The 19,969-nt window shown below is 45.0% G+C and overlaps 2 protein-coding genes across 2 annotated transcripts in view; one reads left to right on the top strand and one right to left on the bottom strand.

Annotated features, from left to right (window-relative positions):
* FAM237B (family with sequence similarity 237 member B) overlaps nucleotides 1–1,543 on the bottom strand; it is a 56,895-nt gene extending 55,352 nt beyond the window's left edge. The window contains exon 1 of the mRNA XM_056519150.1: nucleotides 1,408–1,543. Within this exon, the coding sequence (XP_056375125.1) occupies nucleotides 1,408–1,475 (68 nt within the window). The 5' untranslated portion in view covers nucleotides 1,476–1,543. The remainder of the gene's footprint in view (nucleotides 1–1,407) is intronic.
* Nucleotides 1,544–2,017: 474 nt separating this feature from the next.
* Nucleotides 2,018–19,684, top strand: GTPBP10 (GTP binding protein 10). The gene is made up of 10 exons (XM_056519149.1): nucleotides 2,018–2,128; nucleotides 3,410–3,603; nucleotides 5,326–5,417; nucleotides 7,643–7,787; nucleotides 10,472–10,545; nucleotides 10,951–11,003; nucleotides 12,870–12,977; nucleotides 14,648–14,725; nucleotides 19,013–19,136; nucleotides 19,370–19,684. Exons 1-10 carry the CDS (start codon nucleotides 2,096–2,098, stop codon nucleotides 19,618–19,620), a joined length of 1,152 nt encoding a protein of 383 aa, XP_056375124.1. The 5' UTR covers nucleotides 2,018–2,095; the 3' UTR covers nucleotides 19,621–19,684.
* Nucleotides 19,685–19,969: the final 285 nt, after the last annotated feature.

Genomic DNA, 19,969 nt, shown 5'->3' with positions numbered 1-19,969 from the left:
TGATGGGTCCCATTCTACAGGGGGCACAGGGTGACATTTTTTCTGTATGGAGCACTATTACTGTTTGGGCTCAGGGGCCATTCTAACTGGGGGCATTACATGGGGAAACAGGGGTCATTATTAATGTCTGGGGGGCATTATATGTGAATAGGAGCACAGTAGGGGCAATACTAGTGAGTGGGCGGGCACAGTTGGGGCATTATTAGTGAGTGGGCGACAACAGTTGGGACATTAATAACGAGTGGTCGGGCACAGTTGGGGCATTATTAGTGAGTGGTCCGGCACAGTTGGGGCATTATTAATGAGTGGGGGGGGGAACAGTTGGGGCATTATTAGTGAGTGGGTGGGCACAGTTGGGGCATTATTAGTGAGTGGTCCGGCACAGTTGGGGCATTATTAATGAGTGGGGGGGAACAGTTGGGGCATTATTAGTGAGTGGGTGGGCACAGTTGGGGCATTATTAGTGAGTTGTCGGACACAGTTGGGGCATTATTAGTGAGTGGGCGGGCACAGTTGGGGCATTATTAGTGAGTGGGTGGACACAGTTGGGGCATTAATAATGAGTGGGCGGGCACAGTTGGGGCATTATTAGTGAGTGGGCGTGCACAGTTGGAGCATTAATGAGTGGGCAGGCACAGTTGGGGCATTATTAATGAGTGGGTGGGCACAGTTGGAGCATTATTAGTGAGTGGGCGGGCACAGTTGAGGCATTATTAATGAGTGGGCGGGCACAGTTGGAGCATTATTAATGAGTGGGCGGGCACAGTTGGAGCATTATTAATGAGTGGGCGGGCCCAGTTGGGGCATTATTAATGAGTGGGCGGGCCCAGTTGGGGCATTATTAATGAGTGGGCGGGCACAGTTGGGGCATTATTAATGAGTGGGCGGGCACAGTTGAGGCATTATTGAGTGGGCAGGCACAGTTGGGGCATTATTAATGAGTGGGGGGGAACAGTTGGGGCATTAATAATGAGTGGGCGGGCACAGTTGGGGCATTATTAGTGAGTGGGCGTGCACAGTTGGAGCATTAATGAGTGGGCAGGCACAGTTGGGGCATTATTAATGAGTGGGCGGGCACAGTTGGAGCATTATTAGTGAGTGGGCAGGCACAGTTGAGGCATTATTAATGAGTGGGCGGGCACAGTTGGAGCATTATTAATGAGTGGGCGGGCCCAGTTGGGGCATTATTAATGAGTGGGCGGGCACAGTTGAGGCATTATTGAGTGGGCAGGCACAGTTGGGGCATTATTAATGAGTGGGGGGGAACAGTTGGGGCATTATAAGTGAGTGGGTTAAGGGGTGGCGAGCCAACATGCCTTTGGGCTTGTGCCCCAGATCTTTTCAGATCCTAGCAATGCCCCTGCATATAGTTATCCTACAGGGGCAGCAGACCGTATAAATAATTACAGTGCAATTATCTTTAGTGACTTCAGGGGGTCATTCTCTTTCCTCTTCCCTCTGGCCAAGACCGCCATGATGACTTTTCGTGACCACAACTCCTCTAAATCTGACGGAAAAACACCTTAGGCTCCATATTTACAACACCATCCTCACCTAGAAATAATGCCCTCCTAGGTAGGTCTCCCAACTAGCCAGGAAGATACCCCTTCATTGGTAGATAGGTGCCCACAGTGTAGGTAGGTGCTCCCCAACAGGTAAATCAGTGCCCCAGTGTAGGTAGGTGCTTCCCAATTGGTAGACAGATGCTTCAGTATAGGTAGGTGCCCCCCAAAGGAGTAGATCGGTGCCCCAAGTGTAGGTAGGTGCTCCCAAATAGTTAAGATAGGTGCCCCCAGTAGAAGTAGGTGATTTCCAATAGGTGGATAGGTATCCCCAGTATAGATTGTTTCTCCCCAATAGATAGGTAGGTGCTCCCCAGTTATGTAAATAAGTACCCCCAGTATGTATAGGTAGGTACCCCCAATCCCCCTGTCTTTCTTCTAATCTAATCTTTCATATTATACTCTCCGTAGCCGGAACTCCTGTGCGGCTACTATAGTTACCGGCGGGCGCTTTATCCGGTGCACCCTATCCTGTACTGTGCTGCTGCTGCTCACGTTCTACACATTGGAAGCCGCGTCCTGTCCCGGGCAGCATGGTGTGGTGCAGCCGAGTCCTGCTCCGGAAGGTGCGGTATTACCGGTGTACAGCAGCCTCACCTGGTACTACAAGTCTCAGCATGTCCTGTCACAGGCTCCTCCTTCACTGTTTGTTCACCCGGTTCCCTAGATACAGATCTGTTCCTGGGAAAGCTGGGTGACAAACCTTTGTGTCCGCCAATGCCCTTGTGGGCGCCCCCTACAGGGGACGTGTTGTATCACATGTCCATATGCATGAAAAGTGGTCAATAGGAACTACTGTTTGCTAACCAGCGTGCCTCCAGCTGTGGCAAAACTACAACTCCCAGCATGCCCGGACATCCTTTGCAACAGCTGGAGGCACCCTGGTTAGGAAACACTGACCTAGGGTTAAGATGTCTCCTGTAGCTGTGTTCTGCAAACGTTTTATCCAGCTTTTATAGAACTACAACCCCCAGCATGCCAAACATGCTATGAATTGCAGTTTTATAAAAAAATAAATAAATACAGGGTGTGCTGTCAGTTGCAATTTTGCAAGAGCAGGCCATGCTGGGAGTTGTAGTTTTACTAAAGCAGGCCCTGCTGGGAGTTGTAGTTTTACTAAAGCAGGCCCTGCTGGGAGTTGTAGTTTTAGAATAGCAGGCCCTGCTGGGACTTGTAGTTTTAGAATAGCAGGCCATGCTGGGACTTGTAGTTTTAGAATAGCAGGCCATGCTGGGAGTTGTAGTTTTAGAATAGCAGGCCATGCTGGGAGTTGTAGTTTTAGAATAGCAGGCCATGCTGGGACTTGTAGTTTTAGAATAGCAGGCCATGCTGGGAGTTGTAGTTTTACAATAGCAGGCCATGCTGGGAGTTGTAGTTTTACAATAGCAGGCCATGCTGGGAGTTGTAGTTTTTCAAGAGCAGGCCATGCTGGGACTAGTAGTTTTACAATAGCAGGCTATGCTGGGACTTGTAGTTTTACAATAGCAGGCTATGCTGGGAGTTGTAGTTTTACAATAGCAGGCCATGCTGGGACTTGTAGTTTTACAATAGCAGGCCATGCTGGGAGTTGTAGTTTTACAATAGCAGGCCATGCTGGGACTTGTAGTTTTACAATAGCAGGCCATGCTGGGACTTGTAGTTTTACAGGTGCAGGCCATGCTGGGAGCTGTAGTTTTACAAGAGCAGGCCATGCTGGGACTTGTAGTTTTACAGGTGCAGGCCATGCTGGGAGTTGTAGTATTACAAGAGCAGGCCATGCTGGGAGTTGTAGTTCTACAATAGTAAGGTGTGATGGGCTGGCGTGGTTGTACTCTCACATAATGTGTTCTCTTTCTTTTTTGCTCTAGTATGGAAACTTCGTAGACAACCTGAGGATCCTGGTGAAGGGTGGCGCCGGCGGCATGGGGCTCCCACGGTTGGGTGGTGAAGGCGGAAAAGGAGGCGACGTGTGGTTGACGGCCAAAAGTAGCGTCACAATGAAAGACGTAAAGAGCAGGTGTCCTCAGAAACGCTTTGCTGGCGCAGTTGGAGTTAATAGTAGGTGAGTGCACTTTTTTTTTTGATGTCATGTGACAGAAGAGGGGGCGTTAGACTTTGTGAAGCCTTAGATGAATGTTGAACATGAGGCCCTCACTGACACTCATAATTAAGGTATGTCCAGAGTAGGTAGGAAGGGAATCCCCCTATTAGTTCGAAGCCCCCAATAAAAAGGTAGGGACCTCCCCATTAGGTAGAAGCCCTCAGTAGGTTGGGAATCCCCCTATTGGGTTGAAGCCCCCAGTAGGAGGGTAAGGGCCCCCACATTAGGTAGAAGCCACCAGTAGGAAGGTAGGGACCTCCCCTTTAAGGAGAAGCCCCAGTAGGTTGGGAATCCCCCTATTGGGTTGAAGCCCCCAGTAGGAAGGTAGGGACCACCCTATTAGGTGGAAGTCCCCATTAGGATGGTAGAGGCCCCTATTAGATTGAATCCCCCAGTGGGTAGGTTGGGAATACCCCATGATAGGTAGAAGCCCCCAGTAGGAAGGTAGGGAACCCCTCCCCATTAGGTAGAAGCCCCAAGTAGGAAGGTAGAAGTCCCCCTATTAGGTAGAAGTCCCCATAAGGATGGTAGGGACAGCCCCCCCCCCATTAGGTAGAAGCCCTGAGTAGAAAGGTAGGGACCCCCTCCCCATTAGGTAGAAGCCCCCAGTAGGAAGGTAGGGACCCCAAAGTAGGTAGAAGCCCCAGCAGGAAGGTAGGGACCCCCCTATTAGGTAGAAGTCCCCATTAGGATGGTAGGGACAGCCCCCCCCCAATTAGGTAGAAGCCCCGAGTAGAAAGGTAGGGACCCCCTCCCCATTAGGTAGAAGCCCCCAGTAGGCCGGTTGGGAATACCCCCTGATAGGTAGAAGCCCACAGTAGGAAGGTAGGGACTCCCTCCCCATTAGGTAGAAGCCCCAAGGAAGGTAGTGACTCCCCTATTAGGTAGAAGTACCCATTAGGATGGTAGAGGCCCCAAGTAGAAAGGTAGGGACCCCCCTATTAGGTAGAAGGTCCCATTAGGAAGATAGTAAACCCCTCCCTTTAGGTAGAAGCCCCCAGTAGGTAGGTTGGGATTACCCACCAACAGGTAGAATCCCCCAGTAGGTAGGTAATTCCCCTCCCACTGTTCGGTAGAAGCCCCTAGTAGTTAGGTAGTCAGGTAGGGAGGGAACCTCCTATTAGGTAGATTCCCCATTAGTTTCCTCCAATAAATCGCACTCCCCTTCCCCCCTGCTCACGCTCTGTTAGTGTACAGGACCTTCTCCTGCAAGCCAGAGTGGTGCAGGACCTGCCACGTGATGAAAATATGTAATTGTGCGGCAGGTCTTGCACCACTCCGGATAAAGGCGCAAATGATGAAGATATCTCAGTGCGGGAGCGAAGGGAAGGTGAGAGTGATATCCCTAATGGCAGTGTAACTAGGTAGACTTGATAGGGGTTGTCATCTAGCTTTCCCACAGTCCTGAACTGCAGCATTAGATTACAGACAGGAAGTCGGCTGTGTGCAGTAAAATAGGTTCCCTTAAAAAGAGTGATCCCCTATCTGTGGCTCCCCAGCTGTTGCAAAACCACAGCCTACTGCTGTCAGGGCATGCTGGGAATTGTAGTTTTGTCATGGGTATAGGGGGACCACTGTCTTACAAAAATCCCTAAAACACCACATCTGGGCTATGACCCCTTATAGGAGTCACAGAACATTTTTAGATGTCTATAATATAGTCCTGCGTTTTCTTCCTTCCAGCGTTCGTGCTCTCAAAGGACCGTCCGGGGCTGACTCGGTGGTGGACGTGCCCGTTGGCATTGCCGTCACTACTGATGATGGTAATAAGATAGGTGAGACGCTGTTCTATACGTTTCTTGATACACAAAAGAATGAAAAGAATTTTCGGCACTCACCATTTTGCTTTGATAAGGAATGAAAAGAATTAGTGCAGTGTTTCCTAACCAGGGTGTGTCCAGCTGTTGCAAAACTACAACTCCCAGCATGCCCGGAGTTGTAGTTTTGCAACAGCTGGAGGCACCCTGGTTGGGAAACACTTCCTTAGCGTTTTATTCACACGTAAAGACAATTCAGGATGCGACACGCAGGATGTGTCCTGCGTGTCGCATCCCTAATTGTATTGATGTGTCAGAACTAGAGATGAGCGAATTTACAGTAAATTCGGTTCGTCACGAACTTCTCTGCTCGGCAGTTGATGACTTATCCTGCATAAATTAGTTCAGCCTTCAGGTGCTCTGGTGGGCTGGAAAAGGTGGATACAGTCCAAGGAAAGAGTCTCCTAGGACTGTATCCACTTTTTCCAGCCCACGGGAGCACCTGAAAGCTGAACTAATTTATGCAGGATAAGTCATCAACTGCCGAGCCGAGAAGTTCGTGACGAATCGAATTTACTGTAAGTTCGCTCATCTCTAGTCAGGACCACAGGAGGGCGATATATTTTGTAGGGACATTGGGGGAGGTTCATCAAAACCTGTCCAAAGGAAAAGTTGACCAGTTGCCCATAGCAACCAATCAGATCACTTCTTTCATTTTGCAGAAGCTTTGCTAAAGAGGTACTCCGGTGGAAAATATATATATATATATATATATATATATATATATATATATTTTTTTTTTTTTAAATCAACTGGTGCCAGAAAGTTACACAGAATTGTAAATTAAAGTCCAGAAGAAATGAAGAAAAAGAGCGGATCACTCACCGATTTGATGCTGTGAATTTTATTGAAGTTATCATGCAGCGGCTACATACGGGTTGATGTCAGCGGCAGGCTGTCGCTTTGGACGGGGCTCTGATCCACCTCCTGCCCTGCCGCTGACCTCAACCCGTATGTAGCCGCTGCATGATAACTTCAATAAAATTCACAGCATCAAATCGGTGAGTGATCCGCTCTTTTTCTTAATTTCTTCTGGACTTTGGTTTTTTGCCTGATCTATCATTGCGTGAGCACCACCCTACAAGTAGCTGTACATTAGAGATGAGCGAACTTACAGTAAATTCGATTCGTCACGAACTTCTCGGCTCGGCAATTGATGACTTTTCCTGCATAAATTAGTTCAGCTTTCTGGTGCTCCCGTGGGCTGGAAAAGGTGGATACAGTCCTAGGAGACTCTTTCCTAGGAATGTATCCACCTTTTCCAGCCCACCGGAGCACCTGAAAGCTAAACTCATTTATGCAGGATAAGTGATCAACTGCCGAGCCGAGAAGTTCGTGACGAATTGAATTTACTGTAAGTTCGCTCATCTCTACTGTACATCATTAGCATGTAGCCCTCTGACAGCACTTTCACACTCGTGCTCAAAATCCTGAGGCGGTGCCAGGTGTCTTGTTTCACTTCAGATTTGTAAATGACTTCTATTAAAAAAAAAAATCTTTACCCTTCCAGTACTTTTTAGCAGCTGTATGCTACAGAGGAAATTCTTTTCTTTTTGAATTTCTTTTTTGTCTTGTCCACAGTGCTCTCTGCTGACACCTGATGCCCGTATCAGGATCTGTCCAGAGCAGGAAAAAATCCCCATTGTAAACCTATGCTGCTCTGGACAGTTCCTGACACGGACAGAGGTGTTAGCAGAGAGCACTGTGGACAAGACAAAAAAAAAAAATTCTAAAAGAAAACAATTTCCTCTGTAGCATAAAGCTGCTAAAAGTACTGGAAGGGTAAAGATTTTTTTTAATAGAAGTCATTTACAAATTTGTTTAACTTTCTGGCACCAGTTGATTTTAAAAAAAATAAAAAAATGTTTTCCACCGGAGTACCCCTTTAAAAATGAAAGAAGCGATCTGATTGGTTGCTATGGGCAACTGGGCAACTTTTCCTCTGGACAGGTTTTGATAAATCTTCCCCATTGTATCTGTCGGAGGGGGGTCTGCTGTATGGATACAGGCTCTGTTGGCACCAGTATGGCTGGCACCGTGGTCTGGGTAACACTGCGCTTCTGGATATTTTCATTAGTGAACACACATCTTCGAGGGAACACTGTGCCTGTGCCAATACAGCCTAAAGATTTGGATCGCACCTTTTGCTAAGTGACGTCCTAACGTTTCCTATTTACTTGTAGGTGAGCTGGACAGAGAAGGAGACCAGCTGCGGGTGGCCAGAGGAGGTAAAGGCGGAGGATTCAAATCAGATTTTTTCCCTTCCAAAGGCCAGAGAAGAATAATCCGCCTGGATATGAAACTGATCGCAGACGTGGGGCTAGTCGGGTGAGTAGCAGGAGAATCCCTATAAGGGTGCGTCCACACTGAGGAATAGGAGAGGAATCCTTGAGTGAAAATTCCACCGAGAAATGTACGTGGTTTTTTTTTCGCGCAAAAATCTTGCAGAATTAACGCGGAATATAGGAGGAATTTTTTAAATTTTTTTTTGCTGGACTACAACCACCAATTGGAATTTCCCTTTTTATTTTTATTCTTTCTTGCGGAGTTTCTGCGGAATTTTTTTTAACCATTGACTTCAATGGACTTCTGGTGGCGTATTCCGCAAGAAGAATGAACATATTCTTTCTTCTAGTGGGACGGAATTCCGCGAGCAGAATTTACGCCGTGTGAACAGTGCGGAGTAAGATACATTGAAGTCAATGGCAAAGCAGATTTTAAAGGGGTACTCCGGTGAAAACCTTTTTTTCTTTTAAATCAACTGGTGCCAGAAAGTTAAACATATTTGTAAATTACTTCTATTAAAAAATCTTAATCCTTCCAGTACTTATTAGCTGCTGAATGCTACAGAGGAAATTCCTTTCTTTTTGGAACACTGATGACATCACGAGCACAGTGCTCTCTGCTGACATCTCTGTCCATTTTAGCAACCGTGCATAGCAGATGTATGCTAAGGGCAGCATGGTGGCTCAGTGGTTAGCACTGCTGCCTTGCAGTGCTGGGGCCTTGGGTTCAAATCCCACTAAGGACAACAATAAATAAAGAGTTATTATTATTATAATGACGTCAGCAAAGAGCACTGTGCTCGTGATGTCATCAGAGAGAATTCCAAAAAGAAAAGAATTTCCTCTCTAGTATTCAGCAGCTAATAAGTACAGGAAGGATTAAGATTTTTTAATAGAAGTAATTTACAAATATGTTTAACTTTCTGCCACCAGTTGATTTAAAAGAAAAAAGGTTTTCACCAGAGTACCCCTTTAATTATTTCTAAGCTGAGAATTCTAGAGGAATTATTTGAGTAAATTCCTCTTGAATTACACAGTGTGAACGCACCCTAAATCCGGCTGCTCAGATTTTTGTGGCATTTACCTTTATTTGGCATCCTGCCTTACCTTAAAGGACCCCCAGCGATCTCCTGTACGGGGCCCTGGCTCTCACTGGAAACAGAGCGCGTTGATCATATGCCCCTTCTGTGTATCTCTATGGGAGAGCCGATTGGCCATCTCCTTTTCTCCCATAGAGATATATGGAGGGGGAGTATCGGCCTCTGCTTTGTGGTGGGGTCGGCACGCCCCCTCCCATAGACTTGCATTAACTTTTTTTTACACTTTCTTTTTAGTCTCCATAGGGGACTATTACATGTAATCATTAGATTGCATACACTGCCATAGCATAGCATTGATCAGTGTTATCTGTGCTCGGTTGCTCCAGCCTGCAGAGCCTGGCTGGAGCATCGAGGGACAGAACGGATGGTGAGGAGGCAGGTAAGGGGTCTCCCGCCGTCCTCTCAGCTGATCGGGACATCACGATTTCCCAGCGATGATCCTAATCAGCTCCGCTGAGCTGCCGGGAGAATATTTTAGGCATTTTAGATGCCGGGATCAACTTTGAAAGGGTTAATGCTGGGCATTGGGCCAATTGCCGGTGTCCGGCATTAGCCGCGGGTCCTGGCTGCTGATAGCAGCCGGGACCGAAAGAATATGAAGCGGGCTTAGCTCCTGAGCTCGCTTCATAGACCGGCCGCACGACAGCACCGTATATATATATATATATATATATATATATATATATATATATATAGCGCTCATCGTTAAGGGGTTAATTAAAAAAAAAAAAAGTTATGTATCAGTTTCTGGTTTTAATGAGTGTAAAAACAGAGGCCGCTCAGCAGGCGCTTTCATCTGGCCTCAGCATTCACCTTGGGCTACTTAATAAAGCAGCAGCCTCTGTATAAGTATGTGAACCTCTTATTCTCGTGCTCTGGATGTGAGGTTATGTATGGAGTGTCTCGTGGCGCCATTGTTTGCTCTCTGCCTTTTATTAGCGAGGCTGAAGTGCTTCTTTTAAAGCCATGTACCCAAATCTACAGCGCTGACATGATCCACACATGAGGACCCTTTACCGCTTCATTTATTGTGCTCTATAATCTCTATTTCAGCCATTTAGTGGAGATTCCTTTGATGGAGACATGAAGGAGAAATAACCCGGGGAGTCTTGTTAAGGAATTATTAGTTTTATTTTTCTATCAAACACATGAACCATTGTTGCTTTATTGATCTCCAGTTATAGGTAAATAAAAGGGAATTAGGCAGATTGAAGAGGGTTTTAACTTAAAGGAGTACTCCGCTGCTCAGTGTATGGAACAAACTGTTCCGAACGCCGGGAGCTTGTGATGTCATAGCCACGCCTCCTCATGATGTCACGCCCCACCCCCTCAATGCAAGTCTATGAGAAGGGGGCGTGACAGCCGTCACTTCAATGGAACTGAGCTGCAGAACCACACCCGACCCGGAGACAGACAGGGCGTTGTTTTTTTTTTCTATTCCTGGATAACCCCTTTAACTTCTATGGGGCAGCGGACCCGATCGTAGTCAGTTAATGACTATGATCGGGTCATTTTCTCAGCCCATCTGATTTTTGACACGGACTGAAAATTGAGGCAAACCTATGTCCCGTGTCGCCCCCATTACACAGCGCTGATGAAGTAATCCTATTCTCACTTGTTTTTTCAGTTTTCCTAATGCCGGCAAGTCGTCCTTACTCAGCAGAGTTTCTCATGCCAAACCGCAGATTGCAGATTATCCATGTGAGTATTCGGGGGCTGCATATAGATAAAACCGGGACACAATACAGCTACACCTACAGCAATGTTTCCCAACCAGGGTGTCTCCAGATGTTGCAAAACTACAACTCCCAATTCTGACCGTCCAATCACAGCGATCGCCGTTACAGGGGGGGTCTCAGGACCTCCCTTGGCGATGTCACGGGATGCCTGCTGAATTATTTCAGCAGGCATCCCGTTCCGATCACCGCCTGGTGAGCGGTGGTGATCAGAAATACGGAGGGCATACAGGTACGCCCTCCATCCTTAAGTACCGGAACGCGAGGGAATACCTGTACGCCCTCCGTCCTCAACAGGATAAAAAGATAAAAATTTATAAATATATATATTGAATTCACATTGAAATATTTAACCATGTTTGTCTTACAGTTACAACAGTGCGACCTGAGGTGGGAAAAATCATGTATCCTGACTTCAAGCAGGTAATATCAAGAGTACAACCTTCCTAGACATTACAGCTGATCTCTGAGGGGCCCATCATATCCTTTGATCAGCTTATATTTGGGGGGCATCCTAACAATAGCATACAAACCACTTAAAAGAGTACTCCGATATCACATACAAAACATAAAAATGCTACAAAAGCACATAGCATCGCTTAACTGTCTGCCTGTTCTGGAACTACCAAAAAAACATTTTTTTGGGGTGTTATGGGGACATTTGTCATTGTTGTTAGAGCTTTTGTTTTTTTGCTTATAATTGGCGCACGTATGCACTTTTTTCACAACTTTATGCAGAACACTAAAACCTGCAAACAACCTTTCAAAAGTCCCATTCAGTTTTGCAGTGGGAATGAATTTATCAAGTGTGAATGTCGCAAAACACCAAAAATCTACACCAGCCCAGACCTGGCTTACAAAACTGCCTGTGGAAAGCAAGCAACTTCACACAAAGCGTACAATGCCCAGAATGCATTGTTTTCCCTCAGCTCCTCATCACGGTCCTCCCACCCTGCCTACTCCGCTCCTACATTACTCCACCTTGAGATGCTGCAAACTATTGCCCAATCAATGAGGTTGCAGCACCTGCTATGCATTTCCTGTCTGGTCCTTTGCCTGTGGCATTGTTCATCTCAAGCCAGCATGCTGAAACCACTCCTATTTATCCCTGAGGCTTGGTTTCCACTTTTTTGGGAAATTACATTGCAGTTTTTGATTCAAAGCCAGAAGTGTATTTAATAGTAATGAGAAATATAAATGAAGGACTTCTACATCTCCTTGCTACTGAATCCACTTTTGACTTTGGCTGCAGTTTAAAAAAACTGCCATGTGGAAACCTATCCTACATATCCCAATAAATATATATATATGTATATGACAGGGAGATGGGGATGTGGGCTGTAGGGGTTGGTCAGAGGACTACACAACTTCCTGTCAGGAGAGAGGAAGGATCTGGAGAGCTGCTTAGACAACACCACACTTCACAGTGAGAGGACTACGCAACTTACTGTCAGAAGTGGGTGGAGCAGGTGAGCTGCCGAGACAACACCACACTGACTATGAGAGGACTACACAATTTCCTGTTAGGGGTGAATCACACAAAAACATACTGAAGCCAGTAAAATTTATGCCACCACTATTTTAGTAATATCTTCGGGTTATAGATCTTCGGGTGATAGTTTTATTTAAAGACGATTTTCTGATACCTGAATTCCCCTTTAATGTCTCCTCATAATCTTTATGCTTCTTCTATGTTACGGTGCATTAACACCACATTTTTGCAGTACAGTTCCCGTATACGTTTTCAATGTGAAAACCGTACGGAACCGTATTGAAAACTGTATGCATTGACTCTCCGTAGAAAAAGAATGCCAAAAGATGCATCAGGTTGTGTCCGTTTTGCGTCTTGTACGGTTTTGTCCGTTTTGTTTCCTGTACCCCAAACTGTAGCCTACCACTGTTTTTGGTCCGGGTGAAAAACTGTAACATGGGAGTCAATGAGAACCGTACAGAACGGTATGTGTGTACGGTCCCATCCTGTTTGCACCATACGGTTTTTGACTTTGCACAGAATTTCAATCAAACAAGTGAAACTTTATTCATAATGGAGTGAAAAGTTTAAAAGGTATATGTTTTTTTCTTAAAAAACTGATGTAACCGAACATAATTTTTCAAACCATATAAGGTTTTTAACTGTATACGGGTTAAAATTTGTACACACGTTTTGATACAGTTTAGTCCTGTTTTGAGGAATCCGTTTTTCATCAAAAACCTGATACGGGAACTGTATTGCAAAAACGTGGTGTGAATGCAGCCTTAGATTATTTACTGGATTTTGTCTTCCTATAGATTTCAGTGGCAGATCTCCCGGGGTTAATAGAAGGCGCACATATCAACAGAGGAATGGGCCACAAATTCCTCAAGCATGTGGAGAGGACCAAGCAGCTTCTCTTTGTGGTAAGTTTTGTGTTGGTGTCTTTCTGGCAAACCTCTATAGAATGCCAAAAGAGAAGACGCCATCAACTAGTCATGTGACACACACAATACAGTGATCCCTCAACATACAATGGCTTCAACATACAATAGTTTCAACATACAAGGGTCTTTTCCGGACCATTGTAACTTGAAACCAGACTCAACATACAATGTACGGACAGTCCAGATCTGTGAAACATGTCAATGGCCGGAATAACCGACCAATCAGAATGGACATTCACTGATAAAACCCCTGTATTACTGAAATGCATGCACTGACTGGTGTCTGGTAGCGCCTCCTACAGGTATTACATGTTCTGTACTACTTTTTACCTGTATTACTGAAGTGCATACCCTTACTGGTGTCTGTTAGCGCCCCCTACAGTACAGGTAGGTATTACATGTTCTGTACTACTCTTTACCTGTATTACTGAAGTGTATGCACTGACTGGTGTCTGGTAGCGCCCCCTACAGTACAGGGAGGTATTACATGTTCTGTACTACTTTTTACCTGTATTACTGAAGTGCATACCCTAACTGGTGTCTGGTAGCGCCCCCTACAGTACAGGGAGGTATTACATGTTCTGTACTCTTTACCTGTTCCAGGGTTATCTGCTGCTTTGGACACCAGGTGGGGGCGGCTCCATTTTACTTTTTTTTTAGGACATTGTGTGTACTGTACAGGACCCTGAAGAAGCTCCTGTCCTCTACATAGACAGTGATTACAGCTCCCAGCAGATCTTTCTTACTTTTATATGTAAGGATTTGCTTTATCTGTATTAATTATCTACTTATTTTTTTTTTTTAATCCTCACTTTTTCCTATTTTTCGATGACATTTTGGGGCTTCAGAACCAATTACCAGGTTTCCATAGGGTTATGGTCTCAACATACAATGGTTTCTACATACAGTGGTCATCCTGGAACCAATTCATATTGTAACTTGAGGGACCACTGTTCTGTATAGGCAAATAATATTATCCACTTTATACCTTAATACTAGTTCACCAAGAGCAATCTATGAGCAGGAAGAAAACTAAACATCTCTCTCCAAGGTGCACAGGCCATACTCAGAATATAGATCAGGGTTTCCCAGTGCCTCCAGCTGTTGCAAACCTACAACTCCCAGCATGCCCGGACAGCCGTTGGCTGTCCGGGCATGCTGGGAGTTGTAGTTTTGCAATCGCATCATCTCAATTTGCACGCGCAATACAGTATTATTCCAGACCGGCTATGTATTCCGTCTCTGATGCACCTCCGGTACATGTGCAGTTGAGACATCTGGACGCCATATTGCCGCCATCATTACGTCTCCTCCAACTGAAAGGTATTAAAGGGGTACTCCAGTGTTTTATAACTTATCTCCTATCCACACTAGTTGATGGCCTCTTCCTTTTTTTGGTGTTATTTGGTATTTTTGGTATTTATTTTGGCCTGTCTTTTGCAGCTTCTCCATTTCTTTCCGGCTAGTAATTAGGCTGAACCCTGGCAAACGTCTGACACCAGTATATGGTAATGCCAGAAAGAAACTGAAGGGGGCACTCTGTGTGTATACCGGGATGATTGTGCGATTACACCCATACACACCTATAGACCTGTTCAGCAGCCAGACAAGTCATGGAATTGCTGATCGGCTTTTGTATCATCTTCTAGGTAGATGTCTCTGGATTCCAGCTTTCCTATAAGACTCCCTTCCGAACGGCCTTTGAAACGGTGCAGCTATTGATGTTGGTGAGTACCGCGCCGTGCTGACGAGTTCCTGGCAGTGTCAGTAATGATCCATTTCACACAAACACCGATACATTCTACAATCAAAATTGAATTCTATTTTTTTATTGATACCACATATGTCCATATGTTACCTGTATGAATACGCTATTTCATGTAAGACCCACAAGACAAACTACAAACTGTTGGTACAGGGTCCTGCTGTTTTGTATAGGATTTGTTGGTGCTGTGGGAGTGAAGCTCGATGGCTCATGTATGTTGGTCCTGTTACTCTCTTGAAGTGTTTTGGACCATGGTCATCTCTCTCTGAGTCATGACATCTTGACTGACGAGATTCCCTAATGAACCTTCCTCCTTAGTGCTCACAGCAGCCAGTTGTCCGCTCTAAGGAGTGAGGGAGGAAGTTCCAACATGAGATGTGAGGGCATGAATGGGAACACCTCCTCCTCCTCAGTGAACTGCATGCAGTGAGAGCAAAATAAAGAAGGGAATAAGGAGCCATAAAAGTATGAAACCACCAGGATGTAAGCACACGGACAAGGTCAGCACCAGTTAAAGAGTAGTCTTAGAGCTCGATAAAAATTCTCTATACTTCTTACAACTAGGGCCCTGAACACTGTCTTGTTCCTGCAGTGTGAGTGGGACAAGTAGGGCTCTGTACAGGCTCCCGACTTGTCATTCAGCCTGCTTTGAGAGCCAGGAGCTTGTCATAGAGCCTCAGTGCACAGAACAGACAGTTGTTAGCTCTAAGGAGTGAGGGAGGAAGTTCCTACATGAGATGTGAGGGCACGAGAAAGGGAATGCCTCCTCCTCCTCAGTGAACTGCATCCAGTGTGGGCAAAATAAAGAAGATAGTAAGGAGCCATAAAAGTATGAAACCACCAGGATATCAGCACCAGTTAAAGAGTAATCCTGGAGCATTTTATTTATTTATTTTTGCTTTTTATCTCTTTTATCTCCGTACAGGGACACATTAAAGTAATGATGTGGCGCATACCTAGTTTGTAATGAAAGAGGTGTTTTGCTTTTTAAAGCTTATCTTTTGTGCTAAAATAAATGCCAAATAAATCTTTATCTTTATAGTGGTTAGTGTGCTGCTGTTCGTAATATGGAGCTCTAAATCTGCTTTCCTTCACACAGCCAGAGAGGTAAATGATAACATTCTGGCGGCCTGTATGTCCCACTAGTGGGCGCTATCAGATGGTGGATGTATACAGCTCCTACTGAACTCAATGATCGGCCAAATCCGACACTGCTGCTAGTGGCCCGCACCTTGAATTGTATCATTGAACTATATGATTGTGTGTATTGTGTGTATGATTTGGAGCTCTGTATTAGAGTAAGTGAGCTCCAGACCCTTCATGTTTTCACCCGGGCATTAGGTGATGCTCAGAATTGGAGGTACACTTTAAGAGGAGGTGTAGGATTTGTTTACATGTTTATGTATTTCTTATATTCTGTTACTGACAAATAAGAGCTGCACACTCCAACATCCTTATAGCCAAACATGAGACGTATGGATCATTTAAAGGAGAACTCTGGGGTGTAACAACTTATCCCCTATCCTAAAGATAGGGGATAAGTGTTAGCTCACGGGGGGTCCGACCACTGGGGCCCCCAACAATCTCCTGAACGGCGCCCCGGCTCCCTGCATTTTTGACCACAGCACGAAGCGGCGGCCGACACGCTCCCTCCATGCAGTTCTATGGCAGAACCGAAGATTGCCGAAAGCAGCGCTTTGGCTCTCCTAAATAGTTGCATGCAGGGGGCGTGTCAGCCGCCGCTTTGTAGTGTGCTCAACAGTGGTTAGACCCCCCGCGATCTAACACTTATCCCCTATCCTTAGGATAGGGGATGAGTTGTTTCAACCTGGAGTTATCCTTTAAGCCTAATGTTTATTGGATATAAAGGGGCACTCCACTGTGGATGACCCCCAACTTGTTGACAATAAGCTGATTGGAAAGTTTTCTCCTGCTCAACCCTTCAGCAGTCAACTGTAATCTGCAGGGAAACCTGGCTGTGAGTATAGAGTCTCCCTGCCACGCCCCCACAGGATAAATTAAAGGGGTACGCCGGTGGGAAACTTTTGTTTTTTTAAATCAACTGGTGCCAGAAAGTTGAACAGATTTGTAAATTACTTCTATTAAAAAAAAAAAATCTTAATCCTTCCAGTACTTATTAGCGGCTGTATACTACAGAGAAAATTATTTAATTTTTTTTATTTCTTTCCAGTCTGACCACAGTGGTCAGACAGAGAAGAAATAAAATAAAAATAAAAAAAACAAGAATTTCCTCTGTAGTATTCAGCAGCTAATAAGTACTGGAAGGATTAAGATTTTTCAATAGAAGTAAGTTACAAATCTGTTCAACTTTTTGGCACAAGTTGATTTAAAAAAAAAAATTTCAACCGGATGACCCCTTTAACCCCTTAAGGACGCAGGACGTAAATGTACGTCCTGGTGAGGTGGTACTTAACGCACCAGGACGTACATTTACGTCCTGTGCATAACCGCGGGCATCGGAGCGATGCCCGTGTCATGCGCGGCTGATCCCGGCTGCTGATCACAGCCAGGGACCCGCCGGCAATGGCCGACGCCCGCGATCTCGCGGGCGTCCGCCATTAACTCCTCAGGTGCCGGGATCAATACAGATCCCGGCATCTGCAGCAGTGCGCGATTTGAATGAATGATCGGATCGCCCGCAGCGCTGCTGCGGGGATCCGATCATTCAGAACGCTGCACGGAGGTCCCCTCTCCTTCCTCCGTCCGCATCTCCTGCTTTGGTCTGAGATCGAGCAGACCAGAGCAGGAGATGACCGATAATACTGATCTGTTCTATGTCCTATACATAGAACAGATCAGTATTAGCAATCATGGTATTGCTATGAATAGTCCTCTATGGGGACTATTCAAGTGTAAAAAAAAATGTCAAAAAATGTAAAAGTAAAAAAAAAAGTGAAAAATCCCCTCCCCCAATAAAAAAGTAAAACGTCCGTTTTTTCCTATTTTACCCCCAAAAAGCGTAAATTTTTTTTTTATAGACATATTTGGTATCGCCGCGTGCGTAAATGTCCGAACTATTAAAATAAAATGTTAATGATCCCGTACGGTGAACGGCGTGAACGAAAAAAAAAAAGTCCAAAATTCCTACTTTTTTAATACATTTTATAAAAAAAAAAAATTATAAAAAATGTATTAAAAGTTTTTTATATGCAAATGTGGAATAAAAAAAAAGTACAGTTCATGGCGCAAAAAATTAGCCCCCATACCGCCGCTTATACGGAAAAATAAAAAAGTTATAGGTCATCAAAATAAAGGGATTATAAACGTACTAATTTGGTTAAAAAGTTTGTGATTTTTTTTAAGCGCAACAATAATATAAAAGTATGTAATAATGGGTATCATTTTAATCGTATTGACCCTCAGAATAAAGAACACACGTAATTTTTACCATAAATTGTACGGCGTGAAAATGAAACCTTCCAAAATTCGCAAAATTGCGTTTTTCGTTTTAATTTCCCCACAAAAAGTGTTTTTTGGTTGCGCCATACATTTTATGATATAATGAGTTATGTCATTACAAAGGACAACTGGTCGCGCAAAAAACAAGCCCTCATACTAGTCTGGCGATGAAAATATAAAAGAGTTATGATTTTTAGAAGGCGAGGAGGAAAAAATGAAAACGTAAAAATTAAATTGTCCTTAAGGCCAAAATGTGCTGAGTCCTTAAGGGGTTAAAGGAAAACGGTCACCTGTTCACCCACACTATAAGCCGATATACCCCCCCCCCCTCTATTAACTGATTTACTAAGAGTATATGACAATGGGTTTTCCATACTGGACAGAGTCCACGTGTCTTCAGAGCCATCTTTTCCTAGCTTGTATTTTTTTTTCCTTAGAAAAAGAACCCCTTGTGCCCATTGGCTGGACCTGATATTGCAGTTTAGCTTTATTTAAAGGCGTACTCCGCTGCTAGACATCTTGGCTCATATCCAATGGATAGGGGATATGATGTCTGATCGCTGCTGGGACCCCCGCGATCTCCCGCAGCACTTGGTGTTCTAAACAAACGCCGGGTTCCTGTGGGAGTGGTGCCACGCCCCTTGTGACATCAAACCACGCCCCCCTCCTTTCAAGTCTATGGGAGGGGGCTTATCTGCCGACACGCCCCCTCCCATAGACATAAAAAGAGCCTCCGGCTCTGAGCATTCTGAACAAAATGTTCTGAACGCTGGAGCACCAGAGTACCCCTTTAAGTTAGTTTAACCTTATAAAAATCTGTATATTCTAGGAGCTTGAATTGTACAAAGAAGAACTGCTGGATAAGCCCGTCTTACTGGCTGTCAATAAGATGGATCTGCCCAATGCAGAAGACCAGTTCCAAGAGTTGGTGAAGCAGCTGGAAAATCCACAGGGTAAGAAACATTCACAGTATATCCGGTGTCTGTCGGGGGCCCTTACAGCAGCATATAGGCCCATATAGGTCACCAGCCTAAACATAATGCATACTTTCCACTTGTGTTATATTCGGGGTATGATGTTCCCCAACAGTTTGTAACCTTATCTACTGTTAGTCCTCTTGGTGAAGAAGTGATGGCTTCTCCACAACGCAGAATGTGTGAACTCCGCTCCTTTTTGTACCTTTCAGATTACATACATACGCTACCAGAGGAGCTGATCCCAGAACGTCAGATCAACTTCCAGCACATTGTCCCCATCTCTGTGGCTGTGAATCAAGGAATAGACGACCTTACCAGATGTATCCGCAGATCATTAGATGAACAGGCAGAACTCCAGATCCAAGACACAGCCCGAGAGAAGCTGCGGAGCCTTCATACCTTCTCTTCTGATAGAGTCCAATACAAACAGATGCTCCCCCCGGAACGCACAATGGACTGAACCCTCCTCCAGATGTAGATTTATGTACAGTACTTGTAATTTCAATAAAATATCTTTGTACAGAAACACAAATGTGTTCTGAGGATTATTGGGTTCCTGCAGTAAAACCCATATGACCGGCCTCTGGGAGGGAGGAACTGCTATGCCACACACAAAAAGGGGTATTTCCATCTCCAAAAGTTATTCTCTATAATCTATAGGATAGGGGATAACAAGCTTATTGTCTCGAACCCTACTGCTGTGATCTACACCAATCATGAGAACACAGGAAAATTGTGCCCCCAAGTGAATGGAGCCCACCATGCATGTGTGGCCTAATGCTCTATTCATTCGCTATGGGGTTTACGAA

The sequence above is a fragment of the Hyla sarda genome, chromosome 5 (genome assembly GCF_029499605.1).
Source record: "Hyla sarda isolate aHylSar1 chromosome 5, aHylSar1.hap1, whole genome shotgun sequence".
Classification (NCBI taxonomy): Eukaryota; Metazoa; Chordata; class Amphibia; order Anura; family Hylidae; genus Hyla; species Hyla sarda.
This window is presented reverse-complemented; position numbering and strand designations above follow the sequence as displayed.

Excerpts from the sequence above, each read along its gene's own strand:
- GTPBP10 (XM_056519149.1), top strand. The coding sequence starts at position 2,096 with ATGGTGTGGTGCAGCCGAGTCCTGCTCCGGAAG. Across the intron at positions 7,788-10,471 it reads GCAGACGTGGGGCTAGTCGG|TTTTCCTAATGCCGGCAAGT; the intron begins GTGAGTAGCAGG and ends TTGTTTTTTCAG. Across the intron at positions 19,137-19,369 it reads GCAGCTGGAAAATCCACAGG|ATTACATACATACGCTACCA; the intron begins GTAAGAAACATT and ends TGTACCTTTCAG.